General features: G+C 34.8%; 1 protein-coding gene across 1 annotated transcript; it reads left to right on the top strand.

Moving 5' to 3' along the window:
- Positions 1 to 420: 420 nt before the first annotated feature.
- On the top strand, positions 421 to 25269 carry LOC145269239 (developmentally-regulated GTP-binding protein 1-like; the record flags this gene model as incomplete). The annotated part of the gene is made up of 8 exons (XM_080124861.1): positions 421 to 561; positions 4150 to 4219; positions 6475 to 6644; positions 7909 to 8094; positions 10133 to 10245; positions 11986 to 12108; positions 20104 to 20237; positions 24621 to 25269. Coding segments are annotated over 7 exons (903 nt in total), but the record flags the coding sequence as incomplete, so codon positions are not given.
- Positions 25270 to 26554: the final 1285 nt, after the last annotated feature.

The raw sequence follows: 26554 nt of genomic DNA, 5'->3' as shown, positions 1-26554 counted from the left end.
TAAAAATTGACGCGTGTTGGTATTCATTCCAGGTTTCCCATCGGTGGGCAAATCAACTCTCCTTAGCAATTTGGCCGGAGTCTATTCCGAGGTGGCCGCCTATGAGTTCACGACTCTATAATAATATATATATAAAATTTGGACGAATTAAAATATATTTAAGTTAGTCCTGTGGTAACATCACCAGCTTTGAATACTACAGTTTTGCTTTTGGTTTCGATTCTAGCTGATGGAACCCAAATATTTTTTTTTTTTTACTTTTGAAATCACGACTCTATAATAATATATATAAAATTTGGACAAATTAAAATATCATATCACTAGTATAAAATAAACGATGCGAGCCGGATAGACAGAAATATGGCTCTTTCGTATAGATTTCTTTCCCAAAAGTTGACTAAAAATTGACGCGTGTTGGTATTCATTCCAGGTTTCCCATCGGTGGGCAAATCAACTCTCCTTAGCAATTTGGCCGGAGTCTATTCCGAGGTGGCCGCCTATGAGTTCACCACGTTGACCACAGTTCCGGGTGTGATCAGGTACAAGGGAGCTAAAATTCAGGTGAGTCAGCTTCCCATCATTTCCGTTCACAAGTTCGCTGATGATGCTAGAAATACTTGAAAAATTAATCTATATATATAAATTTGTAGTCCTGTCTGTCTGTCTGTTCACAATTCGATTAATATATACAAAAGGGGCATTAGTTTACTATTTCATTTATTTCTACGAGGCCTGTCTAAAAGTATTCGACCTTGCAATTATTCAAAGTATTCCATTGCAACGGGTCCTGGACATGACCTTAAACTATATCCGATGGTGAGGCCCCAGCTTGCGGGCTTTGGGGAGTGTGGAGCCACCCTTTAATTGCCATTGCTCCCAGGTCCACTCTGACCCAGAGTGGTAGTACCTGTTGGGGTCCCAACTATGGGTTAAATAGAAACAAATATATTCTATAAAAAAACTTTCCTTCAAAATCACTGGATTTGGCATTAAATAACCTGAAAAGGGTTGACATGCCGTAAAACAAAAACAACCAATCCATTTCAACGTCTGTAGGATTTGTAATCCTAGCTTAAATGCTATCCAGGTAGTTGTAGAAATAGCAAGTTATGTAGATATATTTTCAATTCCCACCAGCCAGTTTAGTGGGGTCACAGAAGGTTAGATTTGACAGTCGTCAAACTCAAGTTACCTTTTGTCAACTTAGTTAGATGCACCGGAAATTAGGGGTAACAGGAATTGTGGTCGTAGGTTTCCGGTTGGCGACCATGGGTTAGAGTTGGTTTTGGACTGCAGATGAAGCAGACGTGACATTAGGGTCTCTCCTCTGACAACCATTGGTTCGAGACATAGACTTGCCTTTTTAATGAAACAAATTGAAGCTTCAATCCGTCTTGTGTTATCGATGCATCTGCAGCAGTAAGTACCGCTCCCCATGAGATGGAGCCAGTGACAAGAAGATATCATCCGCTGGACAAGGCAAGCAGGTATGTACACATTATATATTTGCGCATACATGTCGAGACCCTTCAAGGCAAGAAACTGTGTACGAATAGAACACACACACACACACACACACACACCAATATAGATAAGAACACGTATTAATAAGAACACGCAGACTTTACCATAAAGTAAGAAGAATCGTTAAATTAACGTTTAATAAGTAAAAGAAGTAAATAAATAAAATAAGAAGGACGCAAACGCGAAATCTTTAACACTGGGTCGTTCCCGTACATCCATGATTCATCTCCAGTTATAGTGTTCAGAAATTCAGAATCAGTGTTTGCAGTATCCAGAAGGTCCTGTGCAAGAAACTGGGTAAGAATAGAATGCACACACACACATATAAGTAAGAACACGTATGTAAGAACACAAAAAATTTAAAGTAAAAAGAATCGTAAATTAAACAATTAAACAAATAAATAAGTAAAGGACGCAAAGACAATCTTTAACATATTACCATGTTTCATATTTTAGTGTATGCGTCTACAACAAACCCAGGTTTAGTTTACCTATGATCCTGTGACAGGGGTGGCGTTTATCTCATTTTCACAGTAAACGAGGAAAGTAAATAGAAATAATATCATACAAGGTCCTGTGCAACGTGAACACAGAGGACCTTTTATTCTGGTGACAACAACCTGCGCACCAATTTTGATGCCACTCTGTGCATTTTTTTATTTTTTATTATTCAATTTTCACCCCAAACAAATAGCCCCCTACTTCAAAGTGGCACTATAATAATATAAGACTCTTCTTTTGAAATCATGACTCTATTATAATATATGACTCTATAATAATATATGACACTATAATAATATAAGACTCTTCTTTTGAAATCATGACTCTATTATAATATATGACTCTATAATAATATATGACACTATAATAATATAAGACTCTTCTTTTGAAATCATGACTCTATAATAATATATGACACTATAATAATATATGACACTATAATAATATAAAACTTCTTTTGAAATCATGACTCTATAATAATATATGACACTATAATAATATATGACACTATATTAATATAAGACTCTTCTTTTGAAATCATGACTCTATTATAATATATGACTCTATAATAATATATGACACTATAATAATATAAGACTCTTCTTTTGAAATCATGACTCTATAATAAAATATGACACTATAATAATATAAGACTCTTCTTTTGAAATCATGACTCTATAATAATATAAGTCTCTTTTTGAAATCATGACTCTATTATAATATATGACTCTATAATAATATATGACACTATAATAATATAAGACTCTTCTTTTGAAATCATGACTCTATTATAATATATGACTCTATAATAATATATGACACTATAATAATATAAAACTCTTCTTTTGAAATCATGACTCTATAATAATATATGTCTCTATAATAATATATGACACTATACTAATATAAGACTCTTCTTTTGAAATCATGACTCTATAATAATATATGACACTATAATAATATAAGACTCTTCTTTTGAAATCATGACTCTATTATAATATATGACTCTATAATAATATATGACACTATAATAATATAACTCTTCTTTTGAAATCATGACTCTATTATAATATATGACTCTATAATAATATATGACACTATAATAATATAAGACTCTTCTTTTGAAATCATGACTCTATAATAATATATGACTCTATAATAATATATGACACTATAATAATATAAGGCTCTTCTTTTGAAATCATGACTCTATAATAATATATGACACTATAATAATATAAGACTCTTCTTTTGAAATCATGACTCTATTATAATATATGACTCTATAATAATATATGACACTATAATAATATAAGACTCTTCTTTTGAAATCATGACTCTATTATAATATATGACTCTATAATAATATATGACACTATAATAATATAAGACTCTTCTTTTGAAATCATGACTCTATTATAATATATGACTCTATAATAATATATGACACTATAATAATATAAGACTCTTCTTTTGAAATCATGACTCTATAATAATATATGTCTCTATAATAATATATGACACTATACTAATATAAGACTCTTCTTTTGAAATCATGACTCTATAATAATATATGACTCTATAATAATATATGACACTATAATAATATAAGACTCTTCTTTTGAAATCATGACTCTATTATAATATATGACTCTATAATAATATATGACACTATAATAATATAACTCTTCTTTTGAAATCATGACTCTATTATAATATATGACTCTATAATAATATATGACACTATAATAATATAAGACTCTTCTTTTGAAATCATGACTCTATAATAATATATGACTCTATAATAATATATGACACTATAATAATATAAGGCTCTTCTTTTGAAATCATGACTCTATAATAATATATGACACTATAATAATATAAGACTCTTCTTTTGAAATCATGACTCTATAATAATATATGACTCTATAATAATATATGACACTATAATAATATAAGACTCTTCTTTTGAAATCATGACTCTATAATATATGAAATCTGGACAAATTAAAATATATTTAAGCGTATTTTACGACCGGGCAAAGTCTCTCCTCCAAGTAATATATAATTGTTCACTTTTATTCTTTGCTGGATTTACCGTTTATTTTCTCTCCATTTCAGCTTCTTGATTTGCCTGGTATTATTGAAGGAGCCAAAGACGGTAAAGGTCGGGGTAAACAGGTCATTGCTGGTAAGTCCCTTTAATTTATATTACTTGTATTGATCGGACTATTGTTCTCATCCTGAGTGTTATTTGTGCAGCGTTCCTGTCGGATTGGCCTTCGACCGTCTTCGGGCATGCTGGTTGTTGTTTGGAAAAGAAAAGAGAAAAGTTACTCCGTATATGCTTTTCGTATGCTGTGAGTTAGTCTCTATTTTATGGTTATAGTTTCGAATTTGTGTAAAAATTGGTTGACAAAGGGAAGGCAACTCTAGTCAAACTCAATAGGGGATTATCTCTCCTCCATCACCAAATTTTTAAGGGTGTACAATGTTTGCTCTTTTTCTATAATTAGAGGCTCCCAAATGTTATTAAAATCTAAGCATAGTCTTCTTAGTAATTATTTCTTTTTTTTTTTTTTCGAAACAACAACCAACATGAAGATGGTCAAAGAACGTTACACAATAAAAACTCAAGATGAGAACAATAATCCAATCAATATAAACAATCGTCCCTTTTATTGGTCCCCGCAATAACTACGCCTTGGAATTTTTTGAAATTTTGCACAAACATTAAACATGACATGAATAAAAAAGTAACAGAACAGATTTTTGGGGAAAACTCCGGTTGCTCCCCTCCCTAGGGGAGCCTTTCGGGTCAAAATGGCTAAAATTGACACTTTTGTGCTTATTATTATTGCCTTTGATTTTTATAAAACTTTCTTAAAAGTTGTAACGAACTGATTTCTGTATAATTTTGTTTGTCTGTACTTCGCAATAACTCTTGGATGTGACCCAGGGGCTCTTTTAGGGCTAATAAAAACAGTCCACTTTTGGGACTATTTTACCATATTTGTCCAAAATTTTCTGTGTATGCCTACTTAGCAGTTTTGCATGGTGCTGAACTCAAATTTAAATATGTTATGGTCTTGGGGACTTTTGGGGCTAAATGGGGGAGGGGCAAGTGATGGACTTGGTCATTTCTTTTTTTTTGCATGGTGCAGAACTCAAATTTACATTTGTTGAAGCCTAAAACTTCACAGTTCATTTTCACTAGGATTTGACGTTCCCTGGAGACTTTTGGGGCAAAATGGGGGAGAGGGGGCAAATGCTGAACTTAGTCATTTTTTATGCCTCGTTCACTGTGCATTCACGGGGGACCATGCATGCTTCACTTGTTTTTTTTTAAGCTTTTGGAGTTAACGTTTGAGTTTGTGTAGCTAATACCATGCATTATATAAAGGACGTTGCGAGCTTGTCTCTGTTCTATCCTTATTTTCATTGCAAGTGCTCGACTGAACTCCAATCTATGGCTCCCTCCTCCCCGCCTTGCCAAACTTTCACAAAAAAAACACTTGACTAGCTTCAACCACTATATACGATTTCCCCCACTCTCTATCTGTGCCTAAATCTAAATGCAGATTCCATGAACAAAGCTTCTTTCCCAGAATTGCCTGTCCCTTAGTTTATTTTTTAATTTTAACTAGCATTTCAGCCCAGCGTTGCCCGGGTGTTTCGAGGTGTATGTTGAGCAAAAAAAGAAAAAATGGTCAATTTTTGTTAACTTTGACCCCTTAAAATTTATTGTTTTGAGCTCAAATCAAGTTATTAAGTTAGATCCATGTCGAAGGAACCTATATCTAAAATTTCAAGTGTTTAGACCCAAAATTGCCAGAGGAGTTTAGTAGAGATCTCAAAGGTCAAATTGTTGAACTTTGATCCCTTAACAGCCAAATTTCTGTCCGAAAACCGATCATAAAGATTTTCCCAAATCTCAGTACCCTGTATATCAAATTTCGAGTCTGTAGACTTAAAATTGACAGAGTTATTGCATAGGGAAATGTACACAGACAGACAGACACACAGACACGTTCACTTTTATAGATATACAGATCAGTTCATATGCATGTCACGTTGGTAATGTGGTAACATCACCAGCTTTGAATGCTACAGTTTTGCTTTTGGTTTCAATTCTAGCTGATGGCACCCAAATATTTTTTCTTTACTTTTGAAATCACGACTCTATAAAAATATATACAAAATCTGGACAAATTAAAATATCATATTTAAGCGTATTTTACGACAGGGCAAAAGCTGGGCGTACACCCAACCCCCACCCCGGTAAAAATAAAAAAAGTGAGACCAGGTTTCATTGGATAAAGAAAATAAAAGTTTGTGTATATTTGTCTTAGCCATATTTGAAGACCAGGTACTCTCATGGCTATTCTGATAATGCGGTTTAAATTTTGTTTTTGATGGGTATTATTCGGTTTATCTGCTTTTCAGTTGCTCGTACGTGCAGTCTTATCTTTATCGTGCTCGATGTCTTGAAGCCGTTGCAGCATAAAAAACTTATAGAATATGAATTGGAAGGATTTGGTATCCGACTCAACAAAACACCACCAAACATTCACTTCCGACGGAAAGATAAAGGAGGAATTAATCTCACTTCAACGGTAAGAACCTTTCATTATTACTTGTCCGTCTGTTGGCTATCACTAAGAGTCGTAAGAACCAGCTTATAGCTAGACAAGGGTTTCTTGTGAAAGTTTGGCTAGGGAGGGGGATCATAGATTGAAGCTCAGGCGAGCACTTGCCATGAAAATAATGATAGAGTAGGAACAGACTCACAACGTACAGGGAAGAAAAGACTGCTGTTTTACAATTTGTCATTCGAAATCTAGTAGGTGATGCCCTTTTCACGCCGCTTTTTTACAATTTGTCATTGTTCTGAGGGAGACAACTCTCTTTTACAAAGAGATTCGTTCATTTTTTTCATCTCATTATCTAGGACGCTAATAATGCTCGCAGTATTTTTTACAGAAACATACTTTTATGTTTTTCGTTCCTTTTCTTGGCGGAAGGGTATTCAATTATAGAACTTGTATAGATTTTTAGTCAGGTGCTTCTGCAGTTTAATTAACCGTTTTTCTGTAAGTAACGCGCCGACATTAACTGAGCAGAAAAACCGTTTCGTATTTCATAAAGATTCTGTTTACATTATGGAGGGGGGGGGGGTGAAGTGTTGTGGTGCCCCCCTCTCTCCAAGTATGTTTTTTGTAAACTGCTTGTGAAAACTTATTGACAGAATTATTAGCGTTCTAAATTACGGGATGAAAAAAAATGAATGAATCTCTTAGTAGAACAGAGTTGTCTCCCTCAGAACAATGACAAATTGTAAAAAAAGCGTTGAAAAGAGGGCATTTCTTGTGTTGATCGTATTTTGCATGGAAAAAGTTTCTTTGCTTTGATTTGTTTTTGTTTTCCTTTTTTTTTTGTTTCCCTTTTTTTTCCTTTATTTCCCCCTTTTTTTTCCTTTATTTCTCCTTTTTATTATTTTTCCTTTTTTTTCTTTATTTTTCCTTTTTTTTCCTTTTTTTTTCCTTTCCCCTCTTTTCCTTTTTTTGCCCCTTTTTCCTTTATTTTTCCTTTTTTTGCTTTATTTTTCCTTTTTACCTTTTTTATTCTGTTTTCCTTTTTCCTTTATTTTTTTTCCTTTTTTTATCCTTTTTTTCCTATTTTCTTTCTTTTCTGTTTTTCTTTCTTTTCCGTTTTTCTTTCTTTTCTTTTCAGTTTTTTCTTTTGTCTTTTCTGTTTTTTTTTCTTTTCCGCTTTCTTTTCTTTTTTTTTTCTTTTTCCCCATTTTTTTTTTTCCTTAATTTTTCCTTCTTTTAATTGCTCCTTTCAACCTGATCATTTCCGTTTTCATCTTCTTTCCAGACGTCCCAATCTGAATTGGATTTGGATACTGTGAAGACGATCCTAGGAGAATACCGCATCCACAATGCAGATATTGTCTTGCGCTACGATGCCACTGCCGAAGACCTTATTGATGTTGTGGAAGGAAACAGAGTTTACATTCCTTGCATCTACATTCTCAACAAAATTGATCAGATTTCAGTCGAGGTAACATTATCGGCCATCTTTTAAAAAAATTTTTTGTTCGTTTATTTTTAAATTTTTTTTGTTCTTTATTTTTTTGTTTTTGTTTCTTTATTTTTATTTTTTTTGTTCCTTTACTTTTAAAAAGAAAAAGGAACACAGTTCGATTACTACTTAAACTGAACTTTATTCGAGATCAAATTTGAACGTTATCTATGTAAAATTAAGTAATTTTGTATTAGTGTTATCAACTTTGTTAGATTAAAATAAAAATTTGTCGCAGCTTTCTTCTTTTAATGTTTTGATTTAAAAAAAAAAAAATATTGTGTCCTAAATTATGAGATGAAAAAAAAATGGACAAATCTTTTAGTAAACGAGAGTTGTCTCCCTCTTCACAGTGACAAATTGTACCTATTTACAATGCCTCCCCACGGGACAGTGTTAGCACCAGGGTCGTTTTTTTAACGTCGCCAAGTCCGTTCGTCGCTGTGTCTGTGTGTGTACCTATTTACTATGCCTCCCCACGGGACAGAGTTAGACACCAGGGTCGTTTTTTTAACGTGGAGAAAAGGTACAAAAATAAAAACTGTCTCAGTCGTGAAGGACTTCTCCTCCACCGAAAGAGAACAAGAAATGGAAGTGCAGCATCTGAAGAACAGATACTACACTTTGAGGTATATATTTGCTCCCCCACTGAGCAAATTAGGCACGAGGCCGATTTTTAAAGTGAGGAGTGTAGGGGAAATGGCGACCAAGTCCCCGGGGAGTAGGGGAGCTGGATAGTGACAATTGGTATGAAGGGTTGCCCCTACATTGACCAAGGTCTTATATGTGGGATTGAAGTAGAGACTAAAACAGCACCTTGACCAGGTTCAACGTTGCTTACAGGAACCGATGTGTGAACGTGATTATGACGTAATTTTTGGATATATTACAATTTTCAGCATAACAATTACGTATGTCATAATTGTTTTTGCTTTAAAAAAAAATCAATCTGTCGGCAAGAAATGACCAGGAAGGTTCATGTGTTGTTTTAGGTATACAGATTATTTAGTGTTCTAAATTATTTAAATAATTATTTAAATGATATAAATACATAGCGCAAAATGACCGGTGCTTGACAGCCGACAAATCGATTTTTTAAATATATCGTTTTAAGCAAAGACAATATTACATACTTAATTGTTATGTCTAAAATAGTAATATATCCAAAAATTATGAAAATTTATGTAGTAGAACAACTGCTATTGTGTTTTTAGTAAAAAAATAAATAGTCTATCGCTATAGGTAACAAATATTGCAGATACACCGTACTTGGCCTTCAAGACAAGATCACAGTGTAGTATCTGTTCGTGGGGAGGCACTGTAAATAGGAACGAATATTGCAGCCATAACACAAATAATCTAAAATATTCCTTTCGGAGTTATGTCCCCTGCATTTAGATGCTTTTTATTTATTTGCTTCCCCACTGAGAAAATTAGGCACGAGGCGTTTTTTTTAATGTGGGGAGGAAAAACCAGCTCCCCCAAGGGGGCACTCTGGAAGGATCCAAAATTAGCAATTGTCTGATATGAAGGGTTGCCCCCCACATTGACCAAAACTGATTACTTCCTTTTCCGCTCCTGGCCTGAAGACCAAGAACAGCCTCTGTGCCTTATGCTTACAATCTACTCAATAAAGTCTAAGAAAAATGCAATTTTACCCCATTTTCCGTATAAATTACTTTTAATTATAAATATACTTATACTCTGATTTTTCGTAATTTTTGGATATATTACTATTTTCAGCATGGCAATGAAGTATGTCGAAAACGATATAAAAAAAATTGTTCTGTCGGCTGTACAAGCACCAAATGACCTTCAAGGTTTATGTGCTATAAATCCCTAAAATCCCAATAAAGTTTTTTTTTTTTTTTCATAGACGTCACCACTTATCAAGGCCGATAGGCCACTCAAGGATAAGGGTTAAAGAGTGTAGAGTAGTCAAAAGGACAATATAGTTGTATGATTGTTGTTATAGTTGTGCCCCTTAATTGTTTCGTTTCATTTCATCTGTTGCCAGGAACTGGATATTATTTACCGGATCCCACATTGTGTTCCGCTGTCCGCTCATCATAAATGGAACTTTGATGACCTTTTGGAAAAACTTTGGGATTATTTGCAGCTCGTTAGGATGTAAGTAATTTCTTTTATATAAACTAACGTGAATACCCGGCATTGCCCAGGTGTTTGGAGGTGTAAAAGAAAAAAAAAGTTTTGAGAGGCAGGTAGGCTCGAACCTTGAGGCGAATAGCCTGATAACTTACTGCGACGCTACGAGGGAAGCGGCAATGAGAATGGTTGAAATTAAACGATTAAAAATTTAAGTGACAGGTGTGTGAATTTAATGAGGTCAAACATCACGCCATACGGGAATGAAATCCCGCACTTAACTTTGGCTGCAAGCCAGTTTCCCCGAGATGTTGGGGAAAACCAGCTCCCCATAAAAAAGGGGAGTGTCCAAATGAATAGCAATTGCCTGATATGACGGGTTTTGCCCGCATTGATCAAAGCTCGAGTGCCAGGGAGATTCGTTTGTATACAGATTCAGTTTCCCTCATATACGGAAAAGCTAAACAAACACGTGGAGAATAAGAAATACCGTGAAAATAGTGTGCAAAAGTCACTCAAATAAAAGATAGACGCAACCTTGTTTCGTAAATCGTAGATATTATAATCTAGGGAGTATATATAAAAAGTTCATTCATTTGCTTGCACTTTTCTCAATTTGTTTTAAGCGTGAAACGTAAATTGTGCTGATTCAGTTGAAACGAAAACCAATATGACGCCAGGATGTTGTTGCTTTTAGAATCTCGTTAATTGGTCAAAAACTGCCCCCAAAAATTGATACTGGCAGAAATCCACCAAATAAATGTCACAGTGACATTGTAACATTTATTCAGGGGATATGTCAGCTTTTTTTTTTTTTCCTTTTCCTTTTGCTTGTTTTTTTTTTTATCGGTTTTTGGACAAATTAACAGGACACCAAAGAACATCCTGTCGCTATGTTGGTTTCTTTTCAACTGAAGCGCTCAGCACAACTTACGTTTCACACTTAAAACAAATTTTAAAATCAGTTAAAACGCCAAAAACTAATCTTGAGTAACTTATCTTGCCTTTGGTAACATTTATTTGTTGCATATTTGTTTGTTTACCACTTTTTCGTACCTCTGTCTTGTTGTAAAACAAAGCTTAAATTTCAAAACAATTTGCCCAATCGTAAAATACACTTAAGTATGATATTTTATTTGGTCCAGATTTCATATTATTATAGAGTTGTGATTTCAAAAGTAAAAAAAAAATGTATTTGAGTGTCATCAGAGAAGAACGCTCGCAAGCTAATCCTCCAGGTGAAAATAGAACAGCCTGCCCCCACTGAGAAAGGCGGTTCAAAGCCAGGATGGGCCATGTTGGCCACCTTCGCATATAATCAGAACATCAGAGAGAATTATGCAAGTGGATTTTAAAGCAACTTTTATTTGTTATATATTTGATTTTTTTACCACTGCTTCAAATTGTTGTCGATTGTAAATTGAATTTTGTTCTGAAAACTGTTTGTCTAGAGAAAGCCTTGAAAAACTTTGTAAACGGACTTTGAAAACCTGTATAAACTCCAGCACTATTTTACCGCTTTATTAGACACTTATGTTCGTCCAAAAAATAAACCCCAAAGTTTGTTTTGAAAACTTGAATTTTGTGAGGAGAAAGCCTTGAGGAACTTTGAAAAGCCTTGAAAATGGACATTGCAAATCTGTACGAACCATATTATAGCATCTCATAATAATTTCTTCGATTCTTCTTTTTACATAACAGAACATTTTTTTTTATCTTCCAACTTCAATTTCTTGTCATAATTTTTATTGTTTAAATTTCTAGTTACACAAAACCAAAGGGTCAACTACCAGATTACAGCGCGCCCGTCGTACTGAAAGAAGGCCATAGCAGCGTTGAGGACTTTTGCGATAAAATACATCGGAATATTATGCGTGAATTCAAGCAGTAAGTGTTACTCTTTTATTTGGTTATGTTTCATTTTCAGACTTGACAAAATTTTTAAGTTCTTGTGCAAAATTTTCCCCTATGTTAAAAGACAAAAAATACAGAAAAATTCTTATGATGTGATGCATCCGTGATGGAACAAAAAGATCATGTTCCAAAAATCATGTAAATTGGTTTAATGGTTTTATTTTTATAAAAAAAATAATTTTTTAAGCAATTAATGGTGAATTTTAGGCATTACAAAACTGATCTCACGAGTTTGAATTATTGTGGAGTTATCTACCCTTGTTTCTTCAAGTTGGCGATGCGAGACAATTCCTTTTTTTTTTTTTTCTTTTTGTTTGCTCATAAAATTTGTTTAATCTTAATTAAAAGAAAAACGACTTAATCAATTCGTCCGAAGGGTTGAGCTTCAAAACGATACCAATCTCGTGAAAGTCCATCACCTCTGTTGAAAGTTTTAGGTAGACATGATGATAGCAACGTCTTGTCAGACGAGTGCCACTCCCTCAGACACTTAAAGTCAATGAGCCCAAAAATGACTTTTTCTTTTAGTCCTACTAATGAATTCATACGCTCAAGCAAGCATGACACCGAAGACGGTCATTGAGATCAATTATTACACGCTTCCAGAATTTCAAGCCTCCATGCATCACAATTTTTCCATTGCCACAGGACCACTTTTATAGACAAATGCCTGAGGGAGTATCCATACACAGATGATGTTACAGAGTCTTAGCTTTGTACGACAGCAAAGTCTCTCTCTCGGTTCAAAATGTTGAGATCCAGCAAAAAGCAAGAGCAAGATAGCCAGCAACAAGTTAAACTGCAGACCAGCTTAATGTGGGTACTGGTCTCCCGCTTTATGGTCTTTTAAATCAGGGATTTGCTTCTCCTAGAAAGGTTACCTTCACCACGGTTTACAGGAGTCCTCTCCACCCCAACACACACATACACACAAACACACACCAAAGGGCGAATGAACCCTTTTTCGGGGTCAACGGCCAACTAGCACCGTGTGTGTGTGTTTAGGTAGACATACAAACATACATACATACATTTAAACAGACAGATGAGATTTATATTATAGATTGTCATTGTTTTTGACAGAATGCTATGATTATCGGTGACTAAACCAGGTTCAATTAACAGGATGAAAAACAAAATGACTATCTAACTTTTATATATAAAAGCGAAAATGTGTGTGTGTACGCAAAAGTTTTTTCGCTGGGATTCCAGGTGGGAGGGGGGTTACTATTTCTTATAACTTTTTATATGCTATCTAGATCATAATATGTAACGCTTACGAAATGACGTAGTAAAAGTCTTTTATTTCAACGACTTTTATCTTACAACAAAATTTGAGATGTGAATTCGTTTTTTCTCTACTGCTCCTCCTGCTTCTCCTCCTGCTGCTGCTGCTGCTATGGCATGAGATTTGACCTAGAAAACCACCTGGGTTTATAAACACTTATTTTCGACTCATCTAAAGTTAGTCTTTGCTGTGTCGTTATGTCATCAGGCTATTAACCTCAAGGCTTTGGGTTCGAGCCTACCTTCATCCTAAAACGTTTTTTTGTTTTTGTTCGTTTTTTAAATATTTAAACAGAGTTATTACTTCGCTTGTTCTAAAAACCTGGGCAACGCCCAGTACCCTTGCTAGTCTAACTATAAAATATCCACATACTTGAAGGCAGAAATTGGTCATTTCTTTGAAGTTGTCTATCAAGATGTCTGCAATGCTACACTAAGCATGTTAATAAAAAAAAAATTTAATTAGGTAGTTTTTTTTTGTTTTTTTTTACAGCAGAAAAACAATTTATGACACCGAGCAAAAGGTAGCCATGTTTCGATTTTGAGACCTCGAGGAAGGAAGAGAAACTATTATTTAACATGGGGAGAGGGGAGGTGTTCGCACTTTATACTGAGTTATCTTCTCGTATCCCTCCCTCCCTCCGTCTACATGTTTAAATTCAAACATGGCTACCTTCAGCTCATTGTCATAAAAAATTGTTTTTTCGCTGTCCCAAAAAATACCTGTTCAAATTAAGTGGAATTTTTTTTCAGAGAACTCAATTCCATAACGAGTACGTACAATATAACATTTTTTAAAAATATTTCCATTTTTAATGTCTTCATTAAAACTGTACACGTACCAAATTTTCAAATCTTAACCAGGTTTGCGTCCATCTGAGCAAAGGATGCACTATCTACTTTTAGCATCAAACATTTTTTTTTTTTATAACAACAACAATGCAACGGCTGTTATAGTTTTTCTTTTTTATATAAAAAATTATTTTCTTATTTTATTTTATTTTTTACAATTTTAAGTGATTAATGGCAAATCGTAGCCATTACAAGGCTTATTTTGATCTCTCAAATTTCAAATTATCTCCCTTTATTTTTTAAAGATGGTAGAGCGCCACACTTCATTCTCACATCCTCATAAAATGTTGTTTTCTTAGTTAAAACTAATACTATTTGATCAGTTTATGTGACTTTTGGAATATGACATTTTTCATTCTGTCATGGGTACATACATTATACAGATTTTTGTTTTTGACCCCCACCCCCACCCCATATAAGATGAAGTCTTTATTTGATTTTGTATTTAATTTTATAATACGAACTCAACACTGTTCACTTATTACAAGTTGGGTTGGTTTTAGCATCCAACTTCTATCTTGAACAATTTGATAAATTTCTTACCAAGAGTTACTTCCCTTGCATCACCACCTTTCTTTTATATCTACAAACTTGGCCTTTTGGCCAAGATCAAAGTGTAGTATCTGTTCTTCAGATGCGGCACTTCCATTTCTCGTTCTCTTTCAGAGGGAGAGAAATCCTTCACGACTGAGACAAGTTTTATTTTTGTACCTTTTCTCCACGTTAAAAAACGACCCTGGTGTCTAACTCTGTCCGGTGGGGAGGCATTGTAAATAGGTACAACTAAACATGTCAAACTACCTTTCTTTTACACTACAAACTATGTTTAGTAATTTGTGTTTTAGTTATGTTTTATTTGATTGTGTATTTGTTTTTCATCCTCCAACAAAGAAATTGGACCTAGTAATTATTCCCGTTCGTCCGTTCACACTTTTCTCAATAACCACACCATGGATTTTTTTTTTTTTTTTTTTTTCTAAATTTTGCACAAACATTAGTCATGGTGAAAGTAAATTTTTGCCGGAATGGATTTTCTGGTATAACTCTCGTTGCCCTTCAAGCAGCCATTAAAGGGGTAAAATTGGCCCCAAATCGTCATCTGTTCATTTGTTCGCACTTTTTTCAATCACTACACCTTGGTTTTGTTTTTTTGTTTTATTTTTTCTTTTTGAAATTTTGCTCAAACATTAGTTATGATGAAAATCAATTTTTTGCCAGAATGGCTTTTCCGGAATAACTCTGGTTATTCTTCCAGGGTCCATTATAGGGGTAAAAATTGCTCCCGAATCGTTCCATCTGTTAATTTTTTTTTTTGCACTTTTCTCAATGACCACACACTTTTTTTTTTTTTTTTTAAATTTTGCTCAAACATTAGTCATGGTGAAAGTAAATTTTTCACTTGTGGAGAGGGACCTTGTATGCTTGGCTTGGTTCTACTACGGACTAAACACTAGTCACTTACTACAAGTTAGGTTGGTTTTAGCGTCTGATTCCTATTTGGAACAACTTTATAAATTTCTTGCTGATCGAGAGTTACTTCCCTTGCATCAAAAACTTTCTTTACAATATCCCCCCCCCCCACACACACACACTATAAATTATGTTTAGTTCTCCCCCACTGCAAGAACTCCGACACCAGGGTCAGAAAGTGTGATTGATAAGTCAGTGCCCCTGCAAAAAGTGCCTAGCAACCCCGTTGGCATTCCTTTGTAAGGGTGCCTAAGAAAGATGAAGCCTGGACCTCCTAGAACTGCACAGAACTAAACTCCCACCACAAAATCAACAGGGACCCGATCATTACAGGAATGGTTTGCCATCATCAAAGTGTGACATAGTGTAGTCCAGTTACCTGTGGCCCTGTCGGTAGGACATTAGAATACGCCGACTGCCCCCCTGCAGAGGGTAAAAGTCCCTCAATGGGGGTCCTTAAACTATATCCAGTGGTGAGGCCCCAGCTTATGGGCTTTGGGGAGTGTGGAGCCACCCTTTAATTACCATTGCTCCCAGATCCACTCTGACCCGGAGTGGTAGTACCTGTTATGGGTTAAATAGAAATCGACGTGAAAACAACAAATATATTCTATTAAAAAAATTTTTCTTCAAAATCTTTGGATTCGGCATTAAATAACCCGAAAAGGGTTGATATGCCGTAAAACAAAAACAACCAACCAACCAGTTACCTGTTGTTCTGCATGTGGTGCAACTAATCCTTGTTATAATAGAACCCAAGAATACCCAACTCAACCGAGTGTTTGATTTTGTTGAGTTTCTTAGTTGGTTAGTGTAGCGAAATTCTAACATTGAAATATTGAATTTCAAACGAAACCAATGGTATCTACTGAATTGTCACGTCACAGTAATGAACATATCCAAAAATTATGAAAAACGATAAGGTAGAAAATTAATTATTAAAGAAAACAGTTTTCGATGACAATTAGCGAAAATTAAGTTTTCATAAATTATTACCGACATGAGAATTCAGTAGATACCATTGGTTTCAATTAAAATTCAATATTTCAAATTTTCAAACTTCACTACACTAACAAAGAAGAAGCAAGATATGTCCGTATTCTGTGTGAGACAATGCTGACAAAGAATATAAACTTCATGAATGTACACTGTGTAGTTTCTGATTTAAAGATGGGACGCACACACACACACACACAAACAACTGCCTTTTTTTGTCTTCTTCGTTATTTTAGCGAAATTTGAAATATCGAATTTCAAGCGAAAGCAATGATATCTACTGAATTGTCGTGTCACGGTAATGAAAATATCCCAAAATTACATGGTCCTGGATATGACCTTAAACTATATCTGATGGTGAGGCCCCAGCTTGTGGGTTTTGGAGCGTGTGGAGCCACTCTTTAATTGCCATCACTTCCAGGTCCACTCTGACCCAGAGTGGTAGTACCTGTTAGGGTCCCAACTATGGGTTAAATAGAAACCGACTTGAAAAACAAAAAAAGCAAATATATTCTATTAAAAAAAAATTTTCTTCAAAATCATTGGATTTGGCATTAAATGACCTGAAAAGGGGTTGATATGCCGTAAAACAAAAACAACCAACAAACCAAAATTACGAAACGATAATCTATATATATAAAAGCGAAAATGTATGTGTGTATGTATGTACGCTTTTCCTCGATGTCCGCAAAAGGCTTCTTTCAGAGAAGCGCTCATTTCGCAACTTCTTAAAACTTTTTATATCATCTATAAATTGTAATATCTCAGAGTTACCCATGGAGCTCGCCTGTCTATTTAATTTTATTGACTTTCAAACGTTAATTATTCCACATTTCCCGCATCGGCACGCGTTACATTCGGTATAAAAAAAAGCGAAACTTGACTCTAATCACAGGCCGAAAGCCAGTTGTCTCAAGAGAACTAAGTAACGTTTGTTCAATGTCGACTTCGTCATATCAGACTGTAGCTTTCATTTCGCTCCTCCTAATAAACAGGGAGCGGGTTTTTAAAAACAAATAAACCGATTTATTCACCTCATTCAAAACTGTCCCGCACAAAACTCTAACTGCTGAATACCTATCGCCATCACGTCAATCAAAAACGCGCACCTGTTTTTTTTAAAACACTTTTCCAACTGTGCGTCGTGAAGGCTTCGTTTATTTTTCACATTTTCTGGGTTTTTTCACATACCCCGAAAAACACCCGGGCAACGCCGGGTACCCCTCACTAGTAATTAATGAAAACAGCTTTTGAAGACGATTAGGGGAAATTAAGTTTTGCTAAATTGGCCCAGATTTTCAGAAAAATATTTACCTCCCCTTTGTTAAAATTAAAACTCGCATCCCCCCTCCCTTTTTTTTTTTTTTTTTTTTTTTTTTTGCAAAACTCAATTTTCGAAACCTATTTTCATTAATAATTAATATTCTACCCTATCGTTTTTCATAATTTTTGGATATGCTCATTACTGGGACATGACAATTAAGTAGATACCATTGGTTTCGTTTGAAATTCAATATTTCGAATTTTCTTGGCCAAGATCAAAGTGTAGTATCTGTTCTTCTGATGATGCGCTTCCATTTCTTGTTCTCTTTCGGTGGAGGAGCAGTCCTTCACGACTGAGACAATTTTTTTATTTTTGTACCTTTTCTCCACATTAAAAAACGACCCTGGTGTCTAACTCTTTCCCGTTGGGAGGCATTGTGAATAGGTACATTAACAGGGAAGAAACAAGGTATGTTCGTATTCGTTGTGAGAAAATGCCGAAAAAGAATATGAACTTTGTGAATGTGCACTGTGTAGTTTCTGACTTTCTGATCGAACACGCACACACACAACTGCCCCCCTTTTTTTTTACTTGGGAGTCACCATTTATCAAGGTCCAATGGCCATTCGAGGATAAGGATTAATGAATGTAAGGTGGTAGCTTAGTAATGTTTTTTTTTCTTTTTTTTCTGCAAAACTTTGTTTTCGCTAATTGTCTTCAAAAACAGTTTTCATTAATAATTAATTTTCTATCTCATCGTTTTTTTTTAAGTTTTGGATATGTTCATTACTGTGACATGACAACTTCATGCCTACTGAATAACTTTAGTCAAACATACAACAGTTATCCCCCTTTGATTGAACTTTCAATGCATGTGTCATATATATATATATATATATATATATATATATATATATAGATGTAATTTTGACCAAGAAAGTCATCCAAAATTATGTTTGGTTTAAAAATGGATGGCCTCATTTCTGGTTTCGTATTCTTGGGGTTGTTTACTGTTTTTTTTTGTTTTTTGATATGTGAAAATAATTGGGTAACTTTAGCGAAACATACGACAAAGTTCTCCCCCTTTGATCCAACTTTCAATGCACATGTCATATACAGTTTTCATATGCAACAAATTAACACTTTTCTCAGAAATAAATATTGGATGGTTGCCGAGAAAAATCTTTGATGTATGTTTCCGTGATAGAACAAAAAGATCATATTCCAAAAGTCACATAAATCAGGTAGTTTTATTTTCAGAAAGAAAATCATTTTTAGATAATTTGAAACGATTAATACTAAATTTTAGACTAATCTCACAAGTTTAAATTATTGTGGAGTTATCTTATGTTTCTTCAAGATGGCGATGTAGAAACTGTCCCTTTTTGCTTACTCATGAAATTTGATTTTTTTTTTTTTAGTTAAAAATAAAACGATTATTACATACTTACGTGTCATGGTGAATTTAGAATAAATTTTTAAAAATTACGACACATGATTCGTTAGAAGTTTTGCTAGATGTAATTTTGACAAAAAAGTCATCCAAAATTATGTTTGGTTTTAAAATGGATGACCTTTAATTTATCAATTTAAGTCAAAGGTTATCCCCCTTGTTTTTGATACTGAATTGGTTGCACAACTCTTTCACGTAAAAACAGACGATAAAACGGAATAAATTCTCTTTTTAATTTTAATTTTTTTCTACTGGATCATTTTCTTTTGTTTGTAATTTATACTAATTTTTCCATGACATGCAAGTATGTAATGTTTTCACCTGAAATGCGTTTGTTTAAAAAAACAAAATAAACAACCATCAAAATCTTTTCTCCTTTATTTCTTCATTATTTCAATCGGATAGGACTGAACTATCCAGAGTTGACATTTTTTTTTAAGCAAAGACTGATTTTTACTGAATCACCAGAGATTTGTCCTACATTTTGTCATTTCATAACCCTAACCATCAGTTGGGAAATTAGTGAGGTCATGGCCCCGTTGGGAAATCAATCTCACTTTCAGCCTTCTTTGTTGTTGGCTACTGACATCCCTGATAACCGTATCTTTGATCTTTTTTTTTTCTTTCTTTCTTTTTTTTTTTTCAGTGCTTTGGTTTGGGGTAGCTCAGTAAAGCATCAACCCCAGAAGGTCGGAAAAGACCATGTCCTTTGTGATGAAGACGTTGTTCAGATCGTCAAGAAGTGAGGGTTATACGAACCTTTAAACTTCCATGCAAATTGTAAGTAACAATTATTTATTAATTTATTTATTGCGGACTATTATCCTCATCTTTCTTAGTCGTTGTTTCGCGACAAGATAGGAACTCCGAATCTCCTAACTGCATTCTCGGCAATTACTGCCTTCCATAGTTGTTGCGTCTCACCACGTTTTGGCCAAGTAAGCCTCTGGCCAGCCTTGGGTAGGATTGAAACCGCTATCTTCAGACAAAACCGTAGAGATTCAACGTCTCTATCCACTGCGCCACGGGCCCCGGATAGAGACGTTGAATACCTCCTTGGACTTTTAAGAACGTGTTGAGATGACAATAACTATGGATGGCAGTAGTTGCTGAGAATGCAGTTAGGAGATTCAGATTTTTTTTTTTGTTTAAATTTTTTTGGGTTTTTTTTTTACCCCAGGCACAGCACAGTGCCACTTTAATGTGGTATTTAGGACATAATTGCAGGGATACTATGTAGGGAGTTGAGCAGCAAGATGTCTGTTCATATTGAACTTGAGACGACGACAACTATGGAAGTTACAAAACTCAGCATTCCTATACCATTGTGGTTAACCACATGAAGAAGGCCAGAGGATAAGTTGGTCGAAACGTGGTGAAACAAGAGCAACAATGAAGATGAGGATAATAGTCTGCAAACAAATAAATAAACAAATAAACAAATAAATAAAGAAACAAATAAATAAATAAATAAATAAACAAATAAATAAATAAACAAATAAACAAATAAATAAAATACTTCACAGAAAGTGAAATAATAATCTTGAAATATTTTCAGAAGGACTTTTGCCATTTTCATTTTTTTTCTTTTTCTTTTACAAACAAATAAGATGCTTATTTTTTTTTGGGGGGGGGGGGATTAAACACAGGAATGAATAACTATCATGTGAGAGATAGACCGGTTTGGTTTGAATAAAGAAATGTCTTCAGTAAACATGTTACAGAAAAAAGGGCTGTCCCTTTCCATGTAAATAAGAACATTAGATAAGTGAAAAAGTGAAAGTGTCTGTGTGTCTACATTTCCCTATGCAATAACTCTGTCAATTTTAAGTCTACAGACTCGAAATTTGATATACACGGTACTGAGATTTGGGAAAATCGACGTGATCGGTTTTCGACCAAAAATTTGGCAATTAAGGGGTCAAAGCTCAACGATTTGACCTTTGAGAACTCTGCCAAACTCCTCCGACAATTTTGGGTTTAAACACTTGAAATTTTAGATATAGGTCTCTTTGACATGGATCTAACTTAATAACTTGATTTGAACACAAAACAATAAATGTTAAGAGGTCATAATAGGGGTCAAAGTTAAAAAAAATTGACCGCTTTTTTTTTCTTTTTGCTCAACATACACCTCCAAATACCCGGGCAATGCCGGGCACCCATGCTAGTAAGAAATATAAGGACTGTGCATCTAAATGCCTCTCTTCCTCTCCCTTATCACTATCGTTATATCCGTTATATGTATTCGCCCAATATGAACTCCTTGCCATCTGTATATATAAAAGCGAAAATGTATGTTGGCTTTTTGTGTATGTCCAAGAAAGGCTTTTTCAGAGAAGCGGTCAGTTGCTTCACAACTTTTTAAAAATTTTTATATCACATGTAAATCGTAATATCTCACAGTTAACAACGGAGCTTGCCTGTCTATTTAATTTGTTCGACTTCGGGAAGATAAATATTCAACAGTTTTCGCTCGCCGCATGTAGGTTAGGCCTTTTCCTATAATGTTTCCCCCCTTCCCTCCAACATCTTGGGGAAAAAAAAAGCATTCCCGCACTAAATGAAATGCTACCCCACAGTCAAAAGTTAACCTCATTAAGTCATTAAAATGTGCACCGGCCAATTTAAGTAATTAAATAAATTCAAACGTGTTTCCGTTAGCATCTCGCGGTGGCGCAATGGTTAACGTCGCACGGTTTTTTTTCTCACACTTTAATTTCCAACTTTGCCTCAAGGGTTCGGGTTCGATCCTCATACTTACCTACCAAAACATTTTTTTTTATTATTTTACCCCCCCCCCCTCTACCTACCAAAACATTTTTTTTATTATTTTACCCCCCCCCCCCCCGAGAGTTTCCACACACACCTCCAAACACCTGGGCAATGCGTGGTACCCCTCGCTAGTCCCTGAATAATGAACCTCCTGCTACACAGCAAACGCTAAGATTTGAAATTTATTAAAAAAAAGAAAAAAACTACAAAACAGAAAAGAAGATGCTAAATATGTTTTATGGCGCCAGGGTTTGCACAGACTCGAAAAAAGAGAAAGGACGGTGGAGAAGTGGTCAAAAGTCAAGGACTTGACCAATTTGAGAATTTCAGGCGCTGTATGTAGGAAGACGTCGACACCCTCCTGCAAAAGTTGCAAAAACCTAACATCATCATCGGGGATATACACACGACTGGGAATCGCTTGTGAATTTCATAATCGCATCAAACTTGCTTTAGAGGAAGCCAGTTAAACCTGAATAGGGTTATTGTCGTTTCTAACACACACACACATACTATTGATATTTGGGTAAGTTTATTAAAGAGAACAGCTGAACAGAAACTTGTTTACATTAGACTTGAAAACGACCATGTTATAGTTAGCTGGAAAGCGGTCCGTGTTCCATAGATGGTTAGTTTTAGGAAAGAAGTTTTGCTCATGGAATACTTTTAAGCCCAGATAGATTATAAGGGAAATTATTGGCAGTTGTTGTAGCCAGACGAGTGTTTGCTGCGAATGTTTCATTGTTTTTTGTTTTTTTTTGGTCCGCCGACAAAATGGGTGGGGGAGGGCTGTAAATTCACCCTTGTCTATGCGTCTGTTCGTTGTCCACACTTTTCTCAATAACTGCACCTTGGAATTTTTTGAAATTTTGCACAAACATTGAACATGATATGAGTAAAAATGTAACAGAACGGATTTTCCGGGAAAACTCTGGTTGCCCCCCCCCCTTCCAGGGGTTCCTTTCGGGTTAAAATGGCTAAAATTGAGACTTTTGTGCTTATTAAAAAAAAAAAAAATGATGCCTTGGATTTTTATAAAACTTTCTGAAAAGTTGTAACTAACTGATTTCTATATAATTTTGTTTGTCTATACTTTGCGATAACTCTTGGGTGTGCCCCAGGGGCTCTTTTAGGGCTAATAAAAACAATCCATTTTTGGGACTATTTTACCATATTTGTCCAAAATTTCCTGTGTATGTCTATTTAGTAGTTTTGCATGGTGCTGAACTCAAATTTAAATATGTTAAGGTCTTGGGGACTTTTGGGGCTAAATGTGGGGGGGGGTGGAGATAAATGATGGACTTAGTCATTTTTTTTTTTTTTCGCATGGTACAGAACTCAAATTTACATATGTTAAGGCTTAAAACTGCACCGTTCATTTTCACAAGGATTTGACAACCCCTGGGGACTCTTGGAGCTAAATGGGGTGGGGGGAGTGGCGGACCATGCATACTTGTTTTATAGTTCTTTAAATGAAAATAATTTTTAAAATATCTAAACAGTTTTACCATCGTATATAGCAATAATTTAAATAAACATAATTATTTAAAAACAAAAAAGTAATAAAAAAATTTTTTGCTTTCATAACTCAATGTTTGAAAGTTAAGCTACCATGTAATGCTCAATTACCGGTTGTTCAGTTTTTATATAGATGTTGAATATTAAACATTAAACAACCAGGGTTTTGCTACTGAGCAAATTAGGCAGGAGGCCGTTTTTTAATGTGGAGATAGGGGGAAGGGGGAGGGAAAGGGGGATCCAGCTCCTGAGAGGTGGGAGCTGGATTAGAAACTGTTGGTATGAAGGGTTGCCCCTTCAGTGACCAAGGTCAGATATGTGGGGTTACCCCCACATATGATCTTTGCTAGTCATAGCTGGTCTGTGCTAGTCATAGCTTTGCAGCATCTGCCGGAACAGATACTACACTTTGAAGTATTTAAATGATTCTCTATTATTTGACACCATTGTGTCCGAGATGGGAAGATTTGTTGAGGACACAATATAACATGCATGATAATATTGTGTCCGAGATGGGTATATTTGCTGATGATACAACACTTTATAATATGCAGGAAGAACAGATGTACATAAATTTAAAACGTAACGATTCTGCCATTGTTTTAGATTTATGTACATCTGTTCTGACAATGACCTCCAGACCGTAATGGAATGGGGTCGCAAATGGATGGTAACATTTAATGCTAGTAAAACTAAGCTGCTTTCTTTTAACAATTAAAAGACGTCTCTCCAATCACCGATATCCATGATAGTAGCCCCTTAGGTCCAAGTGGCGATATGCCTTGTTATAGATGAGCATGAGTTAAAAAAAAAAAAAAAAGAAAAGGTTAATCAAGACTTTAAGTGTTTTTCTTTTCTTCTCTTTTTCAGATTGTGATAGCTTCTGGCCTGCCCTTTACGGTCTCTGCTGAATCAGTTCGGACTTAAGAAAAAATAAAATAGAACGAAATAAAATTTAAAAAAAAGAAAGAAAGGATTCCCTCAACTTCCAGTTACCACGTCCCTTTCCCTCCTCCTTCTGACACTCGCAATTCCTTATCCACCAAAAATGAACATGGGAAAATGATGAAGTAAAAAAAAAAATGAATAAACAAATAAAAAATGAAAACACAGTACTCCTTCCTCGCATTCTGAAAGCGTTTTTCTTTTCTTTTACAAACACAGTACACAAAAAAAAGATTTTAAAAACGCAGTAACCCTAATCCTAATCCCACCCTCCTTTTTTTTATATATATCTTTTAAGAAACCCCTCACGGTACCCTTATATCCCCCCCCCCGTTCGAAGAAAATCAAACAAAACAAAAACAATGATATAAGGAGTTGTCACTCTCCCTCCATCCTCCCATGATAAAAATGATGAAATTTGAGTTTCTCGTGACGTCAGGAGACGTGAAAAAGAAGTGATTTGTTATTATTTCTTTTTTTTATTTTTATTTTTTTTTTCTGGTTGTTGCAGGAGATTTTTAATAAAAATACACCAAATCTTGTTCTTTAAAAAAAAAAAAAATGGTTAAATTTCTTTCTTGTGCCCATATTTCTTTAACATGTTATTATGTTCCGTTTTTTTCTGGTTGCTTTGTCATCATATTCAGTGTAATGTTTGGTTTAAAAATTGATTTCGAAACTGACCTATCTCTGGTCAGGTCTTTATTTATCCCTCTTTCTCTCAAGTCCACTCTTATTTTATGTTTTCCTTGGTTTTTCTTTTGTGAACTGAACATGTTACCTCAACTGCTCGACATCAATGAACCCAGGAACTCTCGTCCGTTCTTTCAACGTGGACAAACCATCTCTCTATGTTGTCGAGATTTAATTTTCTTACTGAGGTCGTCGGATCTAAAGGACTCAGATTACTCATCGGATCATTCTCATCTCAGCTCCGTATTAACATAATGATAAAAGAACTATCATGACGTTGCATGTGAAACGGAAACCCCAGTAATTAAAAGAGCAAACTAGATAAGTTTGGAAATGAGATTCGGAAAAGTAGGTTAAAATTAAACCCAGTAAGAAAAGTTAAAAAGAATACATATTGAAAGCCTCTGACGTCATAAACAAGGGTGATTCTCAATATATTGAAACAAGGTTCGAAGTTAGGGCAGATAATCAGAGATAATAATTAGAGATAATCACATAGTCACACTGACAGCCAGGGAGAGAGAGTCAGAGAGTGAAGCTATGCCCTTAGAAAAAAAGAAACAGGACATTCATACCACTTTCATATGTATTGTTACATGAGAAGGGGACAGACGTAAGTAAAAAAGCAAAGGCCACAGACCCCAGTAATTAAAAGAGCAAACTAGATAAGTTTGAAAATGATGTTTGGAAAAGGTTAGAATCGAACCCAGTAAGAAAAGTTTAAAAAAGAATACATATTGAAATCGTAGGAATGTAGAACGATTTTCATTGTTCTTGGAAATAACTAAATATTTATGTCAGAGTTAGATATGAACAATGCAGTTTAGAAACAATGATGAAATAAATAGGTTATAAATGAAACAACTCATTTAGGAATTTCTTTGTTTGCTAAAGGCATGCTTGGACATACATAGGTGAAATCCACGTGAATGAAATTCACATGGCGAGGCATGCTTTTAAAAGGGGGAAATTCCAATATATTGAGATGGATTCATGTCAGTTAGAAGAAGAAAGACAGAGTTGAGGAGCAACTTAGGGAGAGTCAAGTTAGCTGAAACCCTCTTGAAGCGAAGATGGGAAGATACAACAAAGGCTTGAATTGTTGATTCATCAATCAACTGGCTGGTAGAATAAAGAGTTATCATATTTTGTAAACTGTTTGTGTT

This window comes from Euprymna scolopes, chromosome 45 (assembly GCF_053919585.1).
Source record: "Euprymna scolopes isolate OS-2025 chromosome 45, ASM5391958v1, whole genome shotgun sequence".
Taxonomy (NCBI): Eukaryota; Metazoa; Mollusca; class Cephalopoda; order Sepiida; family Sepiolidae; genus Euprymna; species Euprymna scolopes.
Note: the sequence above shows the minus strand (reverse complement) of the source record. Positions and strands in the feature narration are given on the sequence as shown.